Source organism: Cupressus sempervirens, chromosome 1, assembly GCF_028749045.1.
Source record: "Cupressus sempervirens isolate cs-2001-9-10 chromosome 1, ASM2874904v1, whole genome shotgun sequence".
Taxonomy (NCBI): Eukaryota; Viridiplantae; Streptophyta; class Pinopsida; order Cupressales; family Cupressaceae; genus Cupressus; species Cupressus sempervirens.
In genome coordinates, this window is record NC_143118.1 from 499,851,829 (window position 1) to 499,869,334 (window position 17,506).

General features: G+C 38.9%; 1 protein-coding gene across 5 annotated transcripts in view; it reads right to left on the bottom strand.

Annotated features, from left to right (window-relative positions):
- The window catches only part of LOC149578426 (C2H2 and C2HC zinc fingers superfamily protein), a 179,069-nt gene that overhangs the window by 94,783 nt on the left and 66,780 nt on the right, over window positions 1-17,506 (bottom strand). For all 5 annotated transcript variants that reach the window (XR_016364448.1, XM_089829069.1, XM_089829054.1 and 2 more), the window contains exon 2: window positions 5,082-5,160. Coding sequence is in view for 4 of the 5 variants with exons in the window: in XM_089829069.1 (XP_089685195.1) it covers window positions 5,082-5,160 (79 nt within the window). In the remaining variant the exon portion in view is untranslated. The remainder of the gene's footprint in view (window positions 1-5,081; window positions 5,161-17,506) is intronic.

Below are 17,506 nucleotides of genomic sequence, written 5' to 3' on the forward strand. Positions count from 1 at the left end.
TCAACCCAGGGTTTTGAAACACCATGACAAGGATTAAAGATTGGCAGTTGCAGCATGTCTCAATAAGGTCTTGAGAATTTCAGCTCCTAAAGTACCGTATGATGATAACACCATGATAGAGATATTGCAATTGATAGTTGATAGCTTTTAAAGCCTTAATGACTTCAGTAGTGACCCTTTTGGTAGGAGATCTACAATATTGGAGAACTGTGCAAATGTCAAAGTAAGTAACCTTCTCTTAGTTCTTGAATTGCAAAATTTGGTCCATGATATGTTTCATCACTTCTTGGTCACTATCAAGGAAGATTATGATACCAAGATTTCAATTGCTATGGAGAGTCTTATGATTTTGTGCCTTGAAGAGATGGATGAAATATCCCAACCCATCACATCTATGTTATGGGTTGTTCATAATCTAGAATGTATTCCCTCTATTGCAGCATATAGATTGGTCGATAATGTTTTCAAGCATTGTGAAGAAAAACTAATATCTCATTTGCACAAGTGGGAGAAAATGACTGACAATGATAAGGGTGATGCTTTATGTGAGGAGAATGAAGGCATGATTATAGGACTGCTCTAAGAGGATTTGTTAAATCTTTCTACTACATCAACATGGGGAGAACACCAAAAAAATGAAGTTGCTTGCATGGATCTTGTGAAGACATGGACGGATCAAGTTGTGTCGATCACCGAAGTTGTGCCCAAGACTATGTCTGTCATGGAAGTTGTGTTTGTTGTCAAGGTTGTGTGTCTGTCACCAAAGCAATGTCCATCATTGCGGTCTTGCCCATTCTGAGGTTGTATATCCGTCACTGTCCTTGTGTCCGTCAACGTCATGTCCATCATCGTTATGTTCGTCACCAATGCCAAGTTCATGTCCGTCATCGACTTTGTGTCTGTTACCATCGTGTTTGTCACCGTTGTGTGTGTCATCATCATGTCCATCACTGTCGTTTCTGTCACCAACGCCGACTTCGTGTCCGTCACCAATGCCGAGTTTGTCCATCACTAATGCCAAGTCTGTGTCTGTCACTGTCGTGTTCGTCATCGTCGTGTCCATCACCATCATGTCGATTTCATCAATTTGCGTCATTGGGATCTTGGTGAAAGATACGACAATATTTACATTACAGTGGTGCAGCAAAAGTTTGATAGCAATGTGGTGCTATGGAGGGTTGACGTCATTTCAATTGTCTTGCCTGCACATTTGATTTGGGACTCGGGAGTTGTTGGTGTTTCGTTTGATGATGGATTGCTTGAGGGCAAGCAAGTTTGGGCAACGAGGATTGGTCATGTGCCCAAATTTGAATATAATAATTTAATTTAATTAATTAGATAACTGGTCCCAGAATTTAAATAATATAATAAAAAGACCTTTAATTAGTTACTTTAATTAATTAATATGGGCCCAAGTCATTATTTGTATTTGTGGTTCCGATTGATTTATTATATCTCGGACCTATTTTTATTTTAGTTTCCATTGGTAAGTTTTGTCGTCGGCTATCTTTGTATACACTCGGAAGGGTTTTCCCCAACGGGTATTTAAGCACGGCTTGTATGTAGTTGTAGGTATGCATTCTGATCATTTATTTTGTATTGCGAATTCCCATTGGGATTCGTTGTTGTTCACCATTTCGAAAGTGAAAGATCTTCCCTACTTGGCTTATTCGATTTCGGTGGGATTCAACTCTCACCCTATTCCGTTGCATGTAATACTTTGCACGGATTTGGCAAACCAGAGCACTATCTTATCGCAAATACTGATTGAAGGATATTCGTGTTCAATCTCCATTCTTGTTTGGTTCTATCTGATAAATTTGGATCTCTAAGTTGGATTGCATTATTGAGTTTTCTCTCCATCCGTAAACCATTCATCTTTCTGTCTTTACGCACCCTTGTGTTCTTGTCCGTACGGCCTTCCTGTTAACAATGTATGGCCTGCTTGTGTACTAACTCCAACACCATACGGCCTGTACTATATACCGTATAGCTAATTACCCTTCCCCCATGGACGTCTCTTCCCATTATACAGTCGCCAACTTTTTGTAAGCCCTCCAAAGTCACCATACGGCCTCCCAGGACACATCGTACAACCTTTTGTATTGATCATATGGCCTTCTTGCAAGCACCGTACAGCTACTCTCCCACCACTATATATACAACTCTCTGACCACCCGAAGCACTAAGGGAGAACTACCTAAAGCACTGGCCACCTGAAGCACTGAAGGAGAACTACCTGAAGCACTGGCCACCCAAAGCACTAACTTGAAGCACTGGCCACCCAAAGCACTAACCTAAAGCACTGACCAAAGCACTAACCTGAAGCACTGACCCAAAGCACTAACTCAAAGCACTGGCCACCCAAAGCACTATGGGATACTACTTGGAGCACACAACCAGACTACCTGAAGCACATGACAAGACTACCTAAAGCATACTACGGGACTTCATAAGGAAACTCTAGAATGGAACATTACAATGGTATCAGAGCAGAAACCTTTTGGGAGCATCTCTAAAACTTTCGAGAACATTACTGAAACCGTTCGGGAACATTACAGTGGTATCAGAGTAGAAACCTTTCGAGAGCATCTCCAAAACTTTTGGGAACATTACTGAAACCGTTCAAGAACATTATAGTGGTATTAGAGCAGAAACCTTTTAGGAGCATCTCTGAAATTTTCAGAAACATTACCGAAACCGTTCGGGAGTATCTCCGAAATTTCAAGAATATTATCAAAACCATTCGGAACATTACAAAGGACGAAAGACAGAAGGAGAAAGCTAAAGAGTCATGGCTTTGAGCATTTAAGAAGGAAGCTAGTTTCAATCCAAATTATGCTTGGATATTGGTTTGGATTTTCAGATATCTTCTCTTGGAAAATTGAAAGCTAGCTTTCAAGACAGAAAGCCTCTAGCTGGAAGACAATGGATGAAAACCCCTTGTTCATGGAGACGTCATATCAGGTGTCACTTGTGCTTAAACTTTATTCCTATTCTCCAATCTGCTGTCATTTTGTATTTCTAATTGGAGTTGAATATTATTCTACTGAAGAATTTTATTATAATATTCATTTGAAAACTTATATTGCTGCTGGTTATTTATGTGTATTGCTGAAAAATGGAATATAGATCGTTTTTTCTTGAGGCTATTATTTGCTGGTTTCAATCTGAAGTTGCAAACATTATTTGTTTTCATCCTGAAAATTGTTTGTGAGAAATTTGGATAGAATATCCGGACTGGGATATTACATTGTGTTGGACAAGAAAACATAATATCACCATTATTGCCCCCAAGGAACTATATCCAACAATCCTAACTAATCATTGATTAGTTATCTAAGAGGCGCACTTACCTTGAGGGTGTGATATTTAGTTATACAATGAAGAGTTGTAGTCCTTCCTCTTCCCATCCCTCCGTATGGTATTAAACAGGCATCAACAACCATTCCAAAGACATTCACTTCAATTTATCATTCAATCATTGTTCAATCAGTTCTTCAGATTCAAGTGGAATTTATTTTCTATTTGATAGAAGGCCAGATTGCATAATCATAGAAAAGTCAATCAGGAACAGTGATCTTTACATCACATTAGCGAAAAGCCTTAAATCTGAAACAGTTATAATTGCAGACTGACCATTATTGAAACACTGCCATTTAATAAGACATATCTGATTAGCAATCAAACCGGCCAATAGTAGATCATTTGCATATACATTGAGAAGATACCAGGGGAGAAAAAAGGGAGAAAGGAATTTTTCAACATCAACAATAAATTGAACATCACCCAATTTCAGCAGTAAAGATCTTTGACAATCAAGTTACATATTCAATTCCAACAAATATATGTTCAGCACACTTTCAGAAAACTGGAATAGGAGATATCAAGCCTTCGCAATTGCAAGATATATAAGGAGTCTCGAGACACTGATTTCAGGGGACACTACATTCAGAATTTGAAGATTTATTGATACATTCATATTCATTTGGGCGGCTGACAGTTGTTATCTAGAAGTGACAGAACGATTGGAATCCATGTTGGGTGTTTGAATCAGTAGTTATTGAGAGAATGTATGTAGTACTTGCTGGCCCTATGACTGATTCAATTAGGAAAAGGCAGTTGATTCAGACATACATTATAATAAAGGACAGAAAAATAGCTTGATTTTATAAGCTTTATCTCTTGTTTCATACTACTAATGTGGAAAGATAATAATTGTTATTATTTAGACAATGCGTGCCTTCTAATTTTCTTAATAAATATATTTGCTCGTAAGCATCAAAACCAGGCAAATCCTGAGACAACATATTAACTATCAGCAAACTGCATTGAAAGGAAATAGTTGGACCAAACCCCACATGGGACATTACATTATCCTAATTAGATATGGAATTTTTTTTGAATCCAATATAACATGAACTAAGAACAAGATATAACTAACTTCCCAATTTTTTATGTGTCCTTTATATATATTGTATTCTCTTGAATGTTTCTGTAATCCACAGGCATTACAGGCCAGAGAATTTTCTTCCTTTTTCTGTTTCTTCATTAAGTTTTGATAATACACCAAGATGAGATATCTTGAACTTGAGAATGTACATTAAATAATACACCTATTAGCATCAAGTTGGTAAATAAGACGATGAGCTATTGAGTGATGGGAATGTCTACTTTCATTGGGCCAATAGAACTTACATAAGTTTCTTATAGTGAAAGGACTACATCTTTACATGGTATCTGTAAATTGTCCTCGGATAATGAAAACTAACAACATTTCTAGTAAAAAATTCAATAGACCTAGTATTAAGCCCAACCTATAAGGATGCTCGCAAACTACAATCCTGGACAATGAGACCCTTTCTTGAACTTCCATACAAAAAATACCTGACATTTTGGAATTGTTTAATTTGAGAAAAATCATGTAACATGACCTCACAAATGAAATGAATGACAGCCATGCAACTAAATACAGCACACAGATTGCTCAACATGTATGATTCTGCTTGACCGAAATCATTCTTTCCTTCGGCGCCTATCATGATTCATTGACAATAATACATGAAAGCGAAAATATTCACCTGGAAAGGCTCCAGCAGACTGTTGGACAGTTTGAACTGGGTGAAAATATTTGCAGTTGTTTTTATATTTGCAGAAACCCTGAAGAAAAAGAATCCTCATTGGGTCATTATCTTTTCCAACTACATCCTACAGCATTGTAAATAAGAAAGATTCTTTACAAGATCATTACTTAATCAATTAGAACACTCCCTTGGCATCAACGTTAGTCAAATTTTGAATTCTTAGCTTTGCATAAGTTCCTATTCAAAACAAAGTATACTAAAAGGTAATTCAACAAAATGTATCTGTCAAATGAAGGATCCAATTGTATATTACTGCACAAATTTAGGAATCAAATAAATTATAATTATCTATAGTGGAACCAGTTAAAATCAAATCATTCAGCATATATATGCCATCACTTTGATGTGTAGGTACACCATGCAATGCTCTGAATCAATTATTGCAAAAAATGGTTGCCTATTTGCCTCTAAATGCATAAAGAAGCTCAATTGGTGACTTTCTCTAAATAGAATATTTTCTTATTTTGTTGGATATTGGTTTCAATGTTCAATTTCAATCATCCCTAATTAGATGCCATACAACGAATGAAAAGTAATCATTGTGATGCAGGAGCATCCAGTGGTGTAAGGGCAATCTTGTATCACCCAAAAAAATATGCTTAGAGATAGTTTATGTTTAATGTATTTTCATTTTTTGATACCCATTTGGGTCAAACAAAGGTTCCAACTCTCACAGTTCCACTATTAGTTTTCTGGGTTAGAGTTTTTAAGCACCTTGGGATACGTGTAAATGCAGAAAATGAGTTATTTTGTAATTGAGCCAAAATTATGATGAGTTAGAGGATGTAAGTTGGAGGGATGATTATACTTGTAATTTAAAATGCTCCAGAAAAAGAATCAAGTCAAAAGGCTTTACGGTTAGAAAGTTATTGCAGTTTTAATTTTCCTAGAGACCTCCTAAGAGTGCTTCAAAATCAGATTTGGGCACTAAACGGCCTTGTACGGGGCCGAAAAATGGGGGACGAGCGAAGCCGGTCCATAGGGTTGTAGAGCGCTTCGAGAGCTTTCCGAAAATGTAAACGATTAATCAATCAGAGTCACGGTTCAAAAGTTATGCCTCCCAGAAGTTGGACTACAGTTTTTGGATTCTTCTAATTTTACACCGACTTCTAACGTGATTTATGGAACCTTCTGTTTTGGCGGTGGATGCCAACTGTCATATTCTAGAATGTTTTCCTAACCCTAAATCATTTGGGGCTTATTTAAGAACACTTTTGGCATTGTAAAGGTAGTTCTCAGTGGGGTTTGAGAGAAGGTATTGTGGGAAGGATTTCTTTCTCCAGAATCATACTATTGTAAGCCCATAGGGCTTTTTTCATTGATAATAATATTTCTCTTTTCCTATGTGTTCATTCTGGTCTTTGGTTGTGTCTCCATCAAGTGGTATCGGAGCGGGTTTTCCTGAGTGTGTAGACAAAGCGCCGACTGTGAGGCAGTTTGCACCAGGACTGTGAGGTTGTGGGTTTGAGACAAGAAGATGCCTCCACGAAGAGAACGTGGTGGAAGGGCCAGAGTTGTTACTCCTGAGGTTAGAGCCCTCCAGAGACAAGTTCAAGCATTGCAGGAGGAGATCCATAGAGGATTGAATGTTGCCGCAGGCAACGAAAGTGAGAAAGAAAATGAAGGAGAAGAAACTATTGGACAGGAAGGGGAAGATGAAGGGGAAGTCCTAAATCAGGCAGAGGAGAGGCTTTTTAGGACCATTTCTAAGCTTGGAAAAAGACCTAAAATTGATGTGCATATGTTTTCGGGAACTCTAAACCCGGATGAGTTGATTGATTGGATCAATGAACTAGAGGAGTATTTTGAGTATGAGGATATTAGGGACCCAGAGAGGGTTAAGTTTGCGAATACCAAAATGAAAGGCCATGCCAAAATCTGGTGGCAAGGATTCAGCTGGAAAGAAATAGAAGAGGAAAGGAGAAAATCACAAGGTGGGATCGCATGGTGGACAAACTAAAAAAGCAGTTCATTCCTGTTGATTATGAGCTTGATTTGTTTAAGAAAATGCAAGGATTAAAGCAAGCAGGAAAATCTGTCCTGGAATATACAGAGGAATTTTATTGACTTCTTATTAGGGCAGGGCATGCAAAAGCTAATAAGGAGAAGGTTGCTCGTTACCTTAGTGGGTTACGACCTAGCATTCAAGAGGAGTTAAGTCTGGTTAGAATGACTAGCATTGAAGAGGCATACTAGTTTGCCCTGCGAGTTGAAGAGAAGCTACATAAAAGGTTTGAAGGAAGGGAAAGAGGGCGCGGTCAAGGAGGAAGGGGCAGCAGAAGGTCATTTGGAGGCCGAAATGAGACCCAAAAGAAAAATGAAGATGTGGGTACTAGTAGGAACCAGAGGAACGAGGGTTTTAACTGCTCCCATGATCAAAACTTTGGAGATCAGAGAGGAAGAGGTAGAGGACATGGACAAGGATCAGGAAGAGGAGGCTTCTGAGGTACCTGTTTCCATTGCAATGAAGAAGATCATTGTGCCTTTGAATGCCCTCAATGACAAGGAAGGACAGATAGGAGAGTTGATGGTCAGGCAAGGGTTGCTCATGTAGATGAGGATGCACAGTCATCACATTCAGAGGATGCAAAAAGAGGAGAAGTTCTTGTAAATGAAAGGGTCTTACTAAGCGGTGAGACGGAACCTAGACAAAGGGTTTGTTTCGTACCAAGTGCAAATACGGGGATAAGTGTTGTGATGTGATTGTTGATGGTGGCTGTACTAACAACTTGGTCTTTGAAGAAATGGTCTCTAAGCTAAAGCTCAAGAGGGAGAAACACCCCCAACCCTATCGGATTGCTTGGGTGAAGGATGATCATAAGGTCTTGATCAGTGAACAATCTTTGGTGAAGTTCAAGATTGGGAGTTACCATGATGAAGTTCTCTGTCACATTGTTCCAATGGATGTCTACCATTTATTGTTGGGAAGACCGTGGCAATTTGATAGGCATGTTGTACATGATGGTCATGCAAATACATACTCTCTGACAAAGGATGGAGTTTGCCACAAATTGAAGCCCTTGGTAAAGGAAGGTGAAAAGGTATGCAGTAGTGGTAGGATATGTCTTGTTGATGGAAGAAAAATTTTGGATGGTATGAAACATCAACGTATGTGTTATGCTTTGATTTCTAGAAAAGATAAGGAAGGTAGTAGTGAAATTCCACCTGAAGTTTCAAACCTATTAAGTGAATATGGAGATGTCATCTCTGATAATGTTCCAGAAGGGTTGCCACTAGTAAGGCAAATCAGTCATCAGATAGATTTAATCCCTGGAGCTAGTTTTCCTAACAAGGCTGCTCATAGGATGACTCCTATTGAAACTGAGGAGCTAAACAGACAAATTCAAGAGCTATTGAGGAAGGGGTTGATTCGAGAGAGCCTGAGTCCATGTGCAGTACCTGTAGTACTAGCACCAAAGGAGGATGGAGAGTGGAGAATGTGCACGGACTCTCGAGCTATAAACAAAATAACCATCAAGTATCGGTTCCCTTTGCCAAGAATGGATGATCTTATGGATTGCTTGAGTGGAGCTCAGTACTTCACAAAGATAGATCTCGAGAGTGGCTATCACCAGCTACAGATACGAGAGGGAGATGAGTGGAAGACTGCATTCAAGACCAAGGAGGGTCCATATGAGTGGTTAGTCATGCCCTTTGGACTGACCAACGCGCCAAGCACCTTCATGCGGCTTATGAATGAGGTACTAAAGAAATTTATGGGAAAATTTGTTATTGTCTATTTGGATGATTTTTTAATTTTCAGCAAGACTTTGAATGAACATTTATTGCACATTCGTAGAGTCTTTGAAAGGTTGAGGGAAGAGAAAATGTTGATTAATTTAAAGAAGTGTAGCTTTGTAAAAAACGAGTTAGTCTACTTGGGGTTTGTTGTATCATTTGAAGGTCTCAAAATGGATCCAAAGAAGGTAAAAGCCATCTTGGAATGGCCTACTCCAAGGTTTGCTACTGAGGTGAGATCATTTCATGGTCTAGTTAGTTTTTACAGGAAGTTCATTAAGAATTTCAATGGCATATGTGCACCCTTGACTAAAACAATAAGGGGGGATAGGAAAGAGTTCAAGTGGACTACATCAGCTGCAAGGAGTTTTGAATTATTGAAGAAGGTGACGAAACAACCTGTATTGGCACTTCTTGATTTCAGTAAAGTGTTCCAGGTAGATTGTGATGCTAGTGGCAATGCTATTGGGGCTGTATTGAGCCAAGAAGGTAAGCCTATTGCATATTTTAGTGGAAAAATGAATAATGCAAAGAAGAAGTATTCTGTTTATGATCAGGAGTTCTATGCAATCATTAGGCCTTAAAGAAATGGAGGCATTATTTATTGCCAAAAGAATTTGTCTTGTATACTGATCACCGGGCATTGCAGTACCTAAATAGCCAAGGTAAATTGAACCAAAGACATTTGAAGTGGGTAGAGTTCATGCAGAGCTATACATTTGTGTTGAAACATAGAAGTGGAAGGTCTAATAGGGTTGCAAATGCATTGAGTAGGAGACAATTGTTGCTGGCCGTAATGCAGGTTGAAGTGGTTGGGTTTGATGAACTCAAGAATCTGTACCCTGAGGATCCTGATTTTACTGAAGTGTGGAAGGCTTGTAAAGAACCTTTTACTATAGACAGAACCAAGTGGCTAGATTATTTGATTCAGGATAGTATGTTGTTCAAGGGCAGTCAATTGTGCATTCCAAGGAGTTCCATGAGGGAAAATTTGATCAAGAAGAAACACAGTGGGGGGATGGCAGGACATTTTGGTCGAGATAAGACCATTGCCATTCTTAGAGAACATTATTTTTGGCCTCAAATATCACAAGATGTGAAGAAGTTTGTGTAGAGTTGTCAAGTATGTCAAACAGCCAAAGGATTTAGTCACAATACTGGACTCTATCAGCCATTGCCTATTCTGTTGAAGCCATAGGAAGACATAAGTATGAATTTTGTTCTTGGATTGCCAAGGACACAAAGGGGTAATGACTCAGTATTTGTGGTGGTTGATAGGTTCTCCAAGATGGCACATTTCATTCCATGCCACAAGACCCACGATGCTATACATATTGCAGATTTGTTTTTCAGAGAGGTGTTGAGACTACATGGCCTCCCAAAGAGTATTGTTTCCGACAGAGATACTAAATTTGTGGGGTATTTCTGGAGGACTTTATGGAAGAAGTTGAGAATAGAATTGAAGTTCAGTTCTACACATCATCCACAAACTGATGGACAGACAGAAGTGGTAAATAGAAGTCTGGGCAATTTGCTGAGGTGTTTAGTGGGAGATAAGCCCAAGGCATGGGATTTGATTCTACCACAAGCGGAATTTGCTTAAAATAATTTTGTAAATAGGAGTATTGGTAAACACCATTCCATTTGTGTATGGCAGTAGCCCAAGGACTGCACCAGAATTAAGGAAGATGAAGCAAGGGGAGAGGACAAGCGCCGAGGCTGAAGAATTTGTTGAACATGTCAAGAGCCTACATGAGGAGGTCCATGCACACATTACCAAGATGAATCAACAGTGTAAAGCCAGGGCAGATCAAAGGAGGAGACATAAGGAATTCCAAGTAGGGGATCTGGTTATGGTACACTTACAAAAGGAACGGTTTCCAGTGGGTACTTACAACAAGCTGAAGATGAAGAAATTTGGCCCCTACAAAATTTTGAAGAAACATGACTCAAGAAATGCATATAAGGTGGAGTTGCCAGATGGGATTCACATTTCTCCTATCTTCAACATTGCAGACTTAACAGAATATCATGATGATGGTGCAGATGAGGGGTTCATGTTGGAACCATGTCCAATTCCTACTTCTAAGAAGGAGGAGATAGAAGAGATTTTGGATAGTTGTGTGGGTAAGAGTACCAAAAATAGGTAGTATGAAGAGTACCTGGTGAAGTGGAAATGATGACCAATAGAAGACTCAACTTGGATATCAACAGCGGAGGTTGCCCATTTGGGTTTTCCTCTACCATAAAGTGACAGGGTCACTTTTCAATCTACCCTGGGTGTCTGATGCAGGAGCATCCAGTGGTGTAAGGGCAATCCTATATCACCCAAAAAAATATGCTTAGAGACAGTTTCTGTTTAATGTGTTTTCATTTCTAGATACCCATTTGCGTCAAGTAAAGGTTCCAGCTCTCACAGTTCCACTATTAGTTTTCTGAGTTAGAGTTTTTAAGCACCTTAAGCACCTTGGGATACGTGTAAATGCAGAAAATGAGTTATTTTGTAATAGAGCCAAAATTATTACGAATTAAAGGGTGTAAGTTGGAGGGATGATTATACTTGTAATTTAAAACACTCTAGAAAAAGAATCAGGTCAAAAGGCTTTACGGTTAGAAAGTTATTGCAATTTTAATTTTCCTAGAGACCTCCTAAGAGTGCTTCAAAATCAGATTTGGGGCACTAAACGGCCTCATACAATGTCGAAAAATGGGGGACAAGCGAAGCTGGTCCATAGAGCTGTAGAGCGCTTCGTGAGCTTTCTGGAAATGTAAACAGTTCATCAATCGAAGTCACAGTTCAAAAGTTATGCCTCCCAGAAGTTGGATTACCGTTTTTGGATTCTTCTAATTTTACACCGACTTCTAACGTGATTTCTAGAACCTTCTGTTTTGGCGATGGATGCCAACTGACATATTCTAGAATGTATTCCTAACCCTAAATCAATTGGGGCTTATTTAAGAACACTTCTAGCATTGTAAAGGCAGTTCTCGGTGGGGTTTGAGAGAAGGTACTATGTGAAGGATTTCTTTCTCCAGAATCATACTATTGTAAGCCCATAGGGCATTTTTCATTGATAATAATATTTCCCTTTTCCTGTGTGTTCATTCTGGTCTTTGGTTGTGTCTCCATCACATTGATACTCCAATTGTTCCCTACACATTGGCTCTAGTCTTAGTTGTTGTAAATTTGTAATAACTAATAAGCTATTGTACTTCAATTCATCGTGGCCATTTTCTCTATGAATCGCCTCTAATAACTATATTGGCTTTATGAGCATTTATAATATGCTCAACTTTGGCTATTTCTTCTCTTTGGCTCTGTTTCACTCTCAGGTGTTGAGAAGCTTGTCCAAGCCAAGTTAGCTGACTAGCAGATTAGGCAAGCTCGTGAATTGAACCTGTGGATTCAAGGCCTCCCTCCCTCCTCCTCTAACCCTATGCTTGATCCCTATTCTTTTATCAGTGACCGAGTCTTACAAATATTACACTTGACAGAGCTTGGGTGGGTCGGGATGGTACTCTTTATCTCAAATTTCAAACACTAGTTGACCGCTTGCAATGCAAGGAGGAAGCTTTGCCCTCTTCCCACTAACATCTATCTAGATGAAGATCTCACTAGATCGTAGGTGGCAAAGTCAAGGCATTCAAGAGGACTTATGGCAAAGGCTAGGTGCAACAGGAAGTGGGTCGTTATCAGGAATCTCAAAGCAGTTATTTGAGGCTCCCCTCCTCTTGGGTGGGATTTGAGATTGGTCGTCAAGGCCAAATGATGGTCTCAACAATAATTGGGAATGGCAAAACCGCATAGTGATTCGCTCCATGTCAACTGTTGGAATGGCAACAAGTTTTTATGGTCCTTACTAGGAATTTTTCAGGATGCTCTTGGTTATGCCAACAATCTCCTTGTCACAGAGACTCATGAGAGCCCCACTCACCCTCTTCCAGGCATTTTCGGTTATCAATGCTTGTCAGCTTTTATGGATGAGGTCAGGTGCTCCAATGGGGTCAGGGTTCTGGGGAGATTGTTTATTTAGTCAATGACTGCCCCTTTTTAATTTGACTGTCTAAGGACGTCACACTTTAGGGACATCTACATTATTGTGTGTTACTTTCCACCGGCTTCCTCATATTATGAAGTACAGAGCATGTACAATAGGGACCCTTTCAAGGATCTATAAGAGTGTTCTTGGTTCTCTACCATGGGGGACATCATTACTCTTGGGGACTTTAATGCACAGACCAAAGACCTTCAAAACCCCTTCTACGATTGTGAGTTGGATTCAGTTTGTATCGTCTACTAAGATTCAGACATATTGGGTTTGTAGTGCTTCTCGGAGGACAATTGGAGACCCCTTACTAGATACGGTCGATATCTATTTACACTAATGTGATTCCTTGGACTTGGTGATCCTAAATGGGCTTTCCTACTTTCCTAGTACTGGCCTTTTCACCTGTTGCCTTAGTGCAATGGAGCGAGTGTTGTTGATTATGTCCTCTTGTGCCTCTCTTATCCCTATCATCAACTACTTCACCATCTCTTGCCTTCCCTTGGCCGATCATGCCCTCCTCAGCCTCACCCTTAGAACCTCCCCTCCCCCTCACTCCTCTGCCTCCTCCTGCCCTCCCAACACTTCTCCCCCCACCCAGACCTCCTTTCGCTTCATTGAGGGTGATTGTGACCTCATCCTCCATCACCTTAGATGGATCCTCCTCTAGGTTGCCTTCACCAATCATGGGGGCGCTCGTTACATGTTTGATTCATTTGTTGCTTTGTGGGAGTTTGCCCTACTTTCCATCCCCCACCACACCTCCCCCTTCTCTTGTAGCCTTTTGCGTAGGATCTCTTGCCCCATGAACTAGTGGTTTCATGAGGACTGTCAGTTATTCCACCACTCGATTCTCTCTGCCTTCTCCACCCGCTCCCCCTCTTTCACTCCGTCGCTTTCTTCACCATAAGAAGCAAGCGTTTATCTTGTTGCAATATAGCTCCCTTTATGACTCTATTTTGCAATCCCTGAAGCTCTCCCTCCACCCTGGATCACAACTCCCTTGTCTCCCACACCTCCATTCTCTGCGAGATCCCTGGCCAGCCCCCAATCCATCTCATCCCGTCACCTCTTTACCACGTTTTCACATTCTACAACATCTGTGAGGCAGCTAGATACATGAATAGTAGTAGGTTCGCGGATAGGAGGGGTTCCAAGTGGAGCTCTTCAAGCTTGGTATTACTGTCTTGGGCTCCTATCTCATAGTGCTCTTCAACAAGGTGGTCAGTACTGACTTTCCTGACACTTGGTTGTAGCACATCATCTCCCTAATAGGTTGGTCTCAGACCTCAACAACTACAAGACCATCATGATTGGGCATATGTTTTCCAAACCGTACGCCACAGTGTTGAAAACTATCTTATCCAGGAAGCTTGACCGTCACCATTATCGGGCCAGGAGGCAGGTCGATTTCCAAACCGATTACTTGACCATGGATGATAAATTTGACTTTACAAACTATCATTGAGGAGGCTCGACACCGCTCTGCAAAAGTCTTTTGTTGTTCCCTAGACTTTTGTAAAGTTTTTTTTCCTGTTGTAAAGTCCCAAAACTTAAATTTCTTGAGGAAAAGAGATAGAAGGATAACATAATTGAAATCTAAAACTACGATGATGCACCAAAACGTATCCTTGAGCCTTAACAGATAACCAACGTACAACAGAAACTTGATTATACAAGAAACATAGTACAAACCCCAATAACATGATCTTTGCATAAACAATTTATAAGATGGTTGAATAAGATCCACACTTAAGAGGAGAAAGATACTATGACAACTTGCCTAACATGTCAGCCTTGACTTTTGAAGCTACTTCAAACCCAAATCTTGTATTTTACATGAAGCTTTATGACCCAACTTAAAGCTTTGGCATCTACATGCAAGGTTTAGAACAGATGATAATGTTTGCTAGAAAAAACTTCATTATTTTTTATATGATCAATGAAGGTTCTTCGTGAGTTCATCTTAAAACTAGTAGTGTATTCCTAGATGTAATCCTACATAGATTTGAAGGTGCAGAAAGATAAACTAATAAAATAGCTTTGCAGTTGTATCTAGGGTAAGTTTAACTTCAAAAGTTGTTATTGGGTTAAAGACTAGCTAATCTCATATGTGCCTCTTATAGAGCTGATAATAACGTCATTGCAACATATGTAAGACGATGGCAACTGAGATTTTGCGTCTGTTAAATAATGATCTGCAAAAGATGAGAGTTCAGACTAGTCAAATATTGTCATATTGGATTCATTTGCTGATAGCTAAAGTTGTCAAATAACAAATTTATGTTACCATTCAAACCTGTTATGGTGGGGGTTGATATCCTTTAGAGATGAACCAGTTAGGGAAATTGACATATCAAACATTGGTGCCAATGATGCACAATATATATTGAAACAATATAGAATAAGACTCTAGAGGGCAACGACATGTCTATTTCCTAAGAGAACAAGGACTCTCAAGAAGGATGATTGTGTAACCTCAACAAATAAAGATCACATCCTCTTATTATAATTGAAGGTCAAAAAATCTATTAAAGATAGTCTTGCAGATTATTTAGAGATACAAATTTAAGCATACAATGTTAAATTAATCAAGAGACAATCCAAGTCTTCTTCTTACACAGAAATCTAGGTAGTCTTGGCGACTAATTTTGTGTGCATGGATATCCACATTTGAAGCAATCCTTGATAATAATAATAGCTGGTTCACCATATGTCATCATTCAAGAGTGGGAACTTCACACTGTGGGGTGGAATGATAAACAATGTTCCATTCCACTTGAACCATCTTTAGAAAGAAGATGTTCCATCCTCAAATGTCTATGAAACATCATTTGCAGATAAGTATTCTTATCTTTTACATTTATCTACTCATTGTTGTCTCTCTCCTATTTGTAATTCTATACATACTATAAGAGTTATTTGCCTTGATTTTTTCCTTTATATCTAAGGATGTTCTTGCAGGTAAAGAAGGTTGGTACTTCACACACGCTACCAAATATTGTGCAAACTCAATCTTATGATAGTAGCTCCAAAGATGTTGATGATCAAGATGGATTAAGTGAGGGTCTTGAAGCATATATCTTTGATAATTGAGATTATGAGATCCTTCTACATTAAGAGGAAGTATGATACTTCTTCAAAGGCAATGCAGGAGCTTAGAAGATTGATATTCAGAGGAAGTCTAGAAATACATGTGTGTGACTACATGATTTTGATGAGCCTACTCCTATGTATATCATGAGGAAGCAATGACTTATCATCAAAAAGTTGGAAGATTGGTATGAGATTTAGAGGGAGTTTGTAAAGCATCCTTGGGCAAAGATAGCTTCTAATGGAGTAACTAGAGGACCTGACTTCCCAGGATCATTGTTCAAAGGGCGAATTTTGATGTGCAATCCTTTGTGCTTCTCCATGAGAAGTTCTAAGTGAACTTCCTTGTGATGCATTCTTATCTGTGAGAGAGAATTCACATAAAAGCCTTTGTAACAGCCTCTAACTTGATTCATGGTGGTTATTATTTCAAATATGATATGTAATGAAAGGTGATGATCTTTCAATGACATACATGAACAGAAGGTAACCATTGTAAAGTGATGATCTTATAGATGGTAGATTTGTTATCATGACAGATTTCATTAAGTTGTCCCAGAGTGTTGGAAGTCATGATAACGAACATATCATGAGCAGGCAGAAGGTAACCATTGTAATGTGACCATCTTATAAATGGTAGACCTGTTATCATGACAAACTTCATTGAGTTGTTGTCCTAGAGTGCTAGAAGTCGTGATAACAAACATATCATGATCAGACTTCATTAAGTTGTTGTCTCAGAGTGTCGGAGATCATGATAGAAACAATGACATTGTGATTTCTTGTTATCTGATAGACTATATTAAACTGTTGTCCCAAAGTGTCGAAAATCAAATAACTCGTATCCTTCTAGGATATAACATATTCTTTTGGTAGGTATCAAGGATTTGATGCCCGTGCACATACAAAAAGAATATACGTATGATGAATATCATATGATTGATATTTCTTGTCGAGTTATACTTCAAAGTTCAGATTATATTAAAAGATAACATCTAAGTTGATGGATTTATGTTGATATCCTTAATATGCCACCCTAGGAATATCATACTGAGATGATATCTCTTCATATACTCAAGAGCATAATGTGTTCTATATCAATCCTCCCTAACTAAGAGGGAGAGTTAAGTTTGCAGTTGCAGTCAGATTGATTCGATCATGAGATACATTGTTGATGGTAAATCATCATTAGATAAATATTCTTATATATTTTATTATATATATATATATATATGGTTATTTATATAATTAATATATTAAATAATGATGATCAATTATGGAGACATGTCTCTTCATGAGACATTTCTCCTCCTCTCATATCTATGAGTCTTCCAATCTGCATTTCGAAAACATCAATTACAATTGTCATGTTCGTACATTTGTAGAAAACGATCCATGTTACTTCAACAAATTAAATCTTCGAAAGGTTGTTGGATGCAGTCTCTCGATTATGAGAGAATCCCATTTAGATGCTAAAGATTTCTT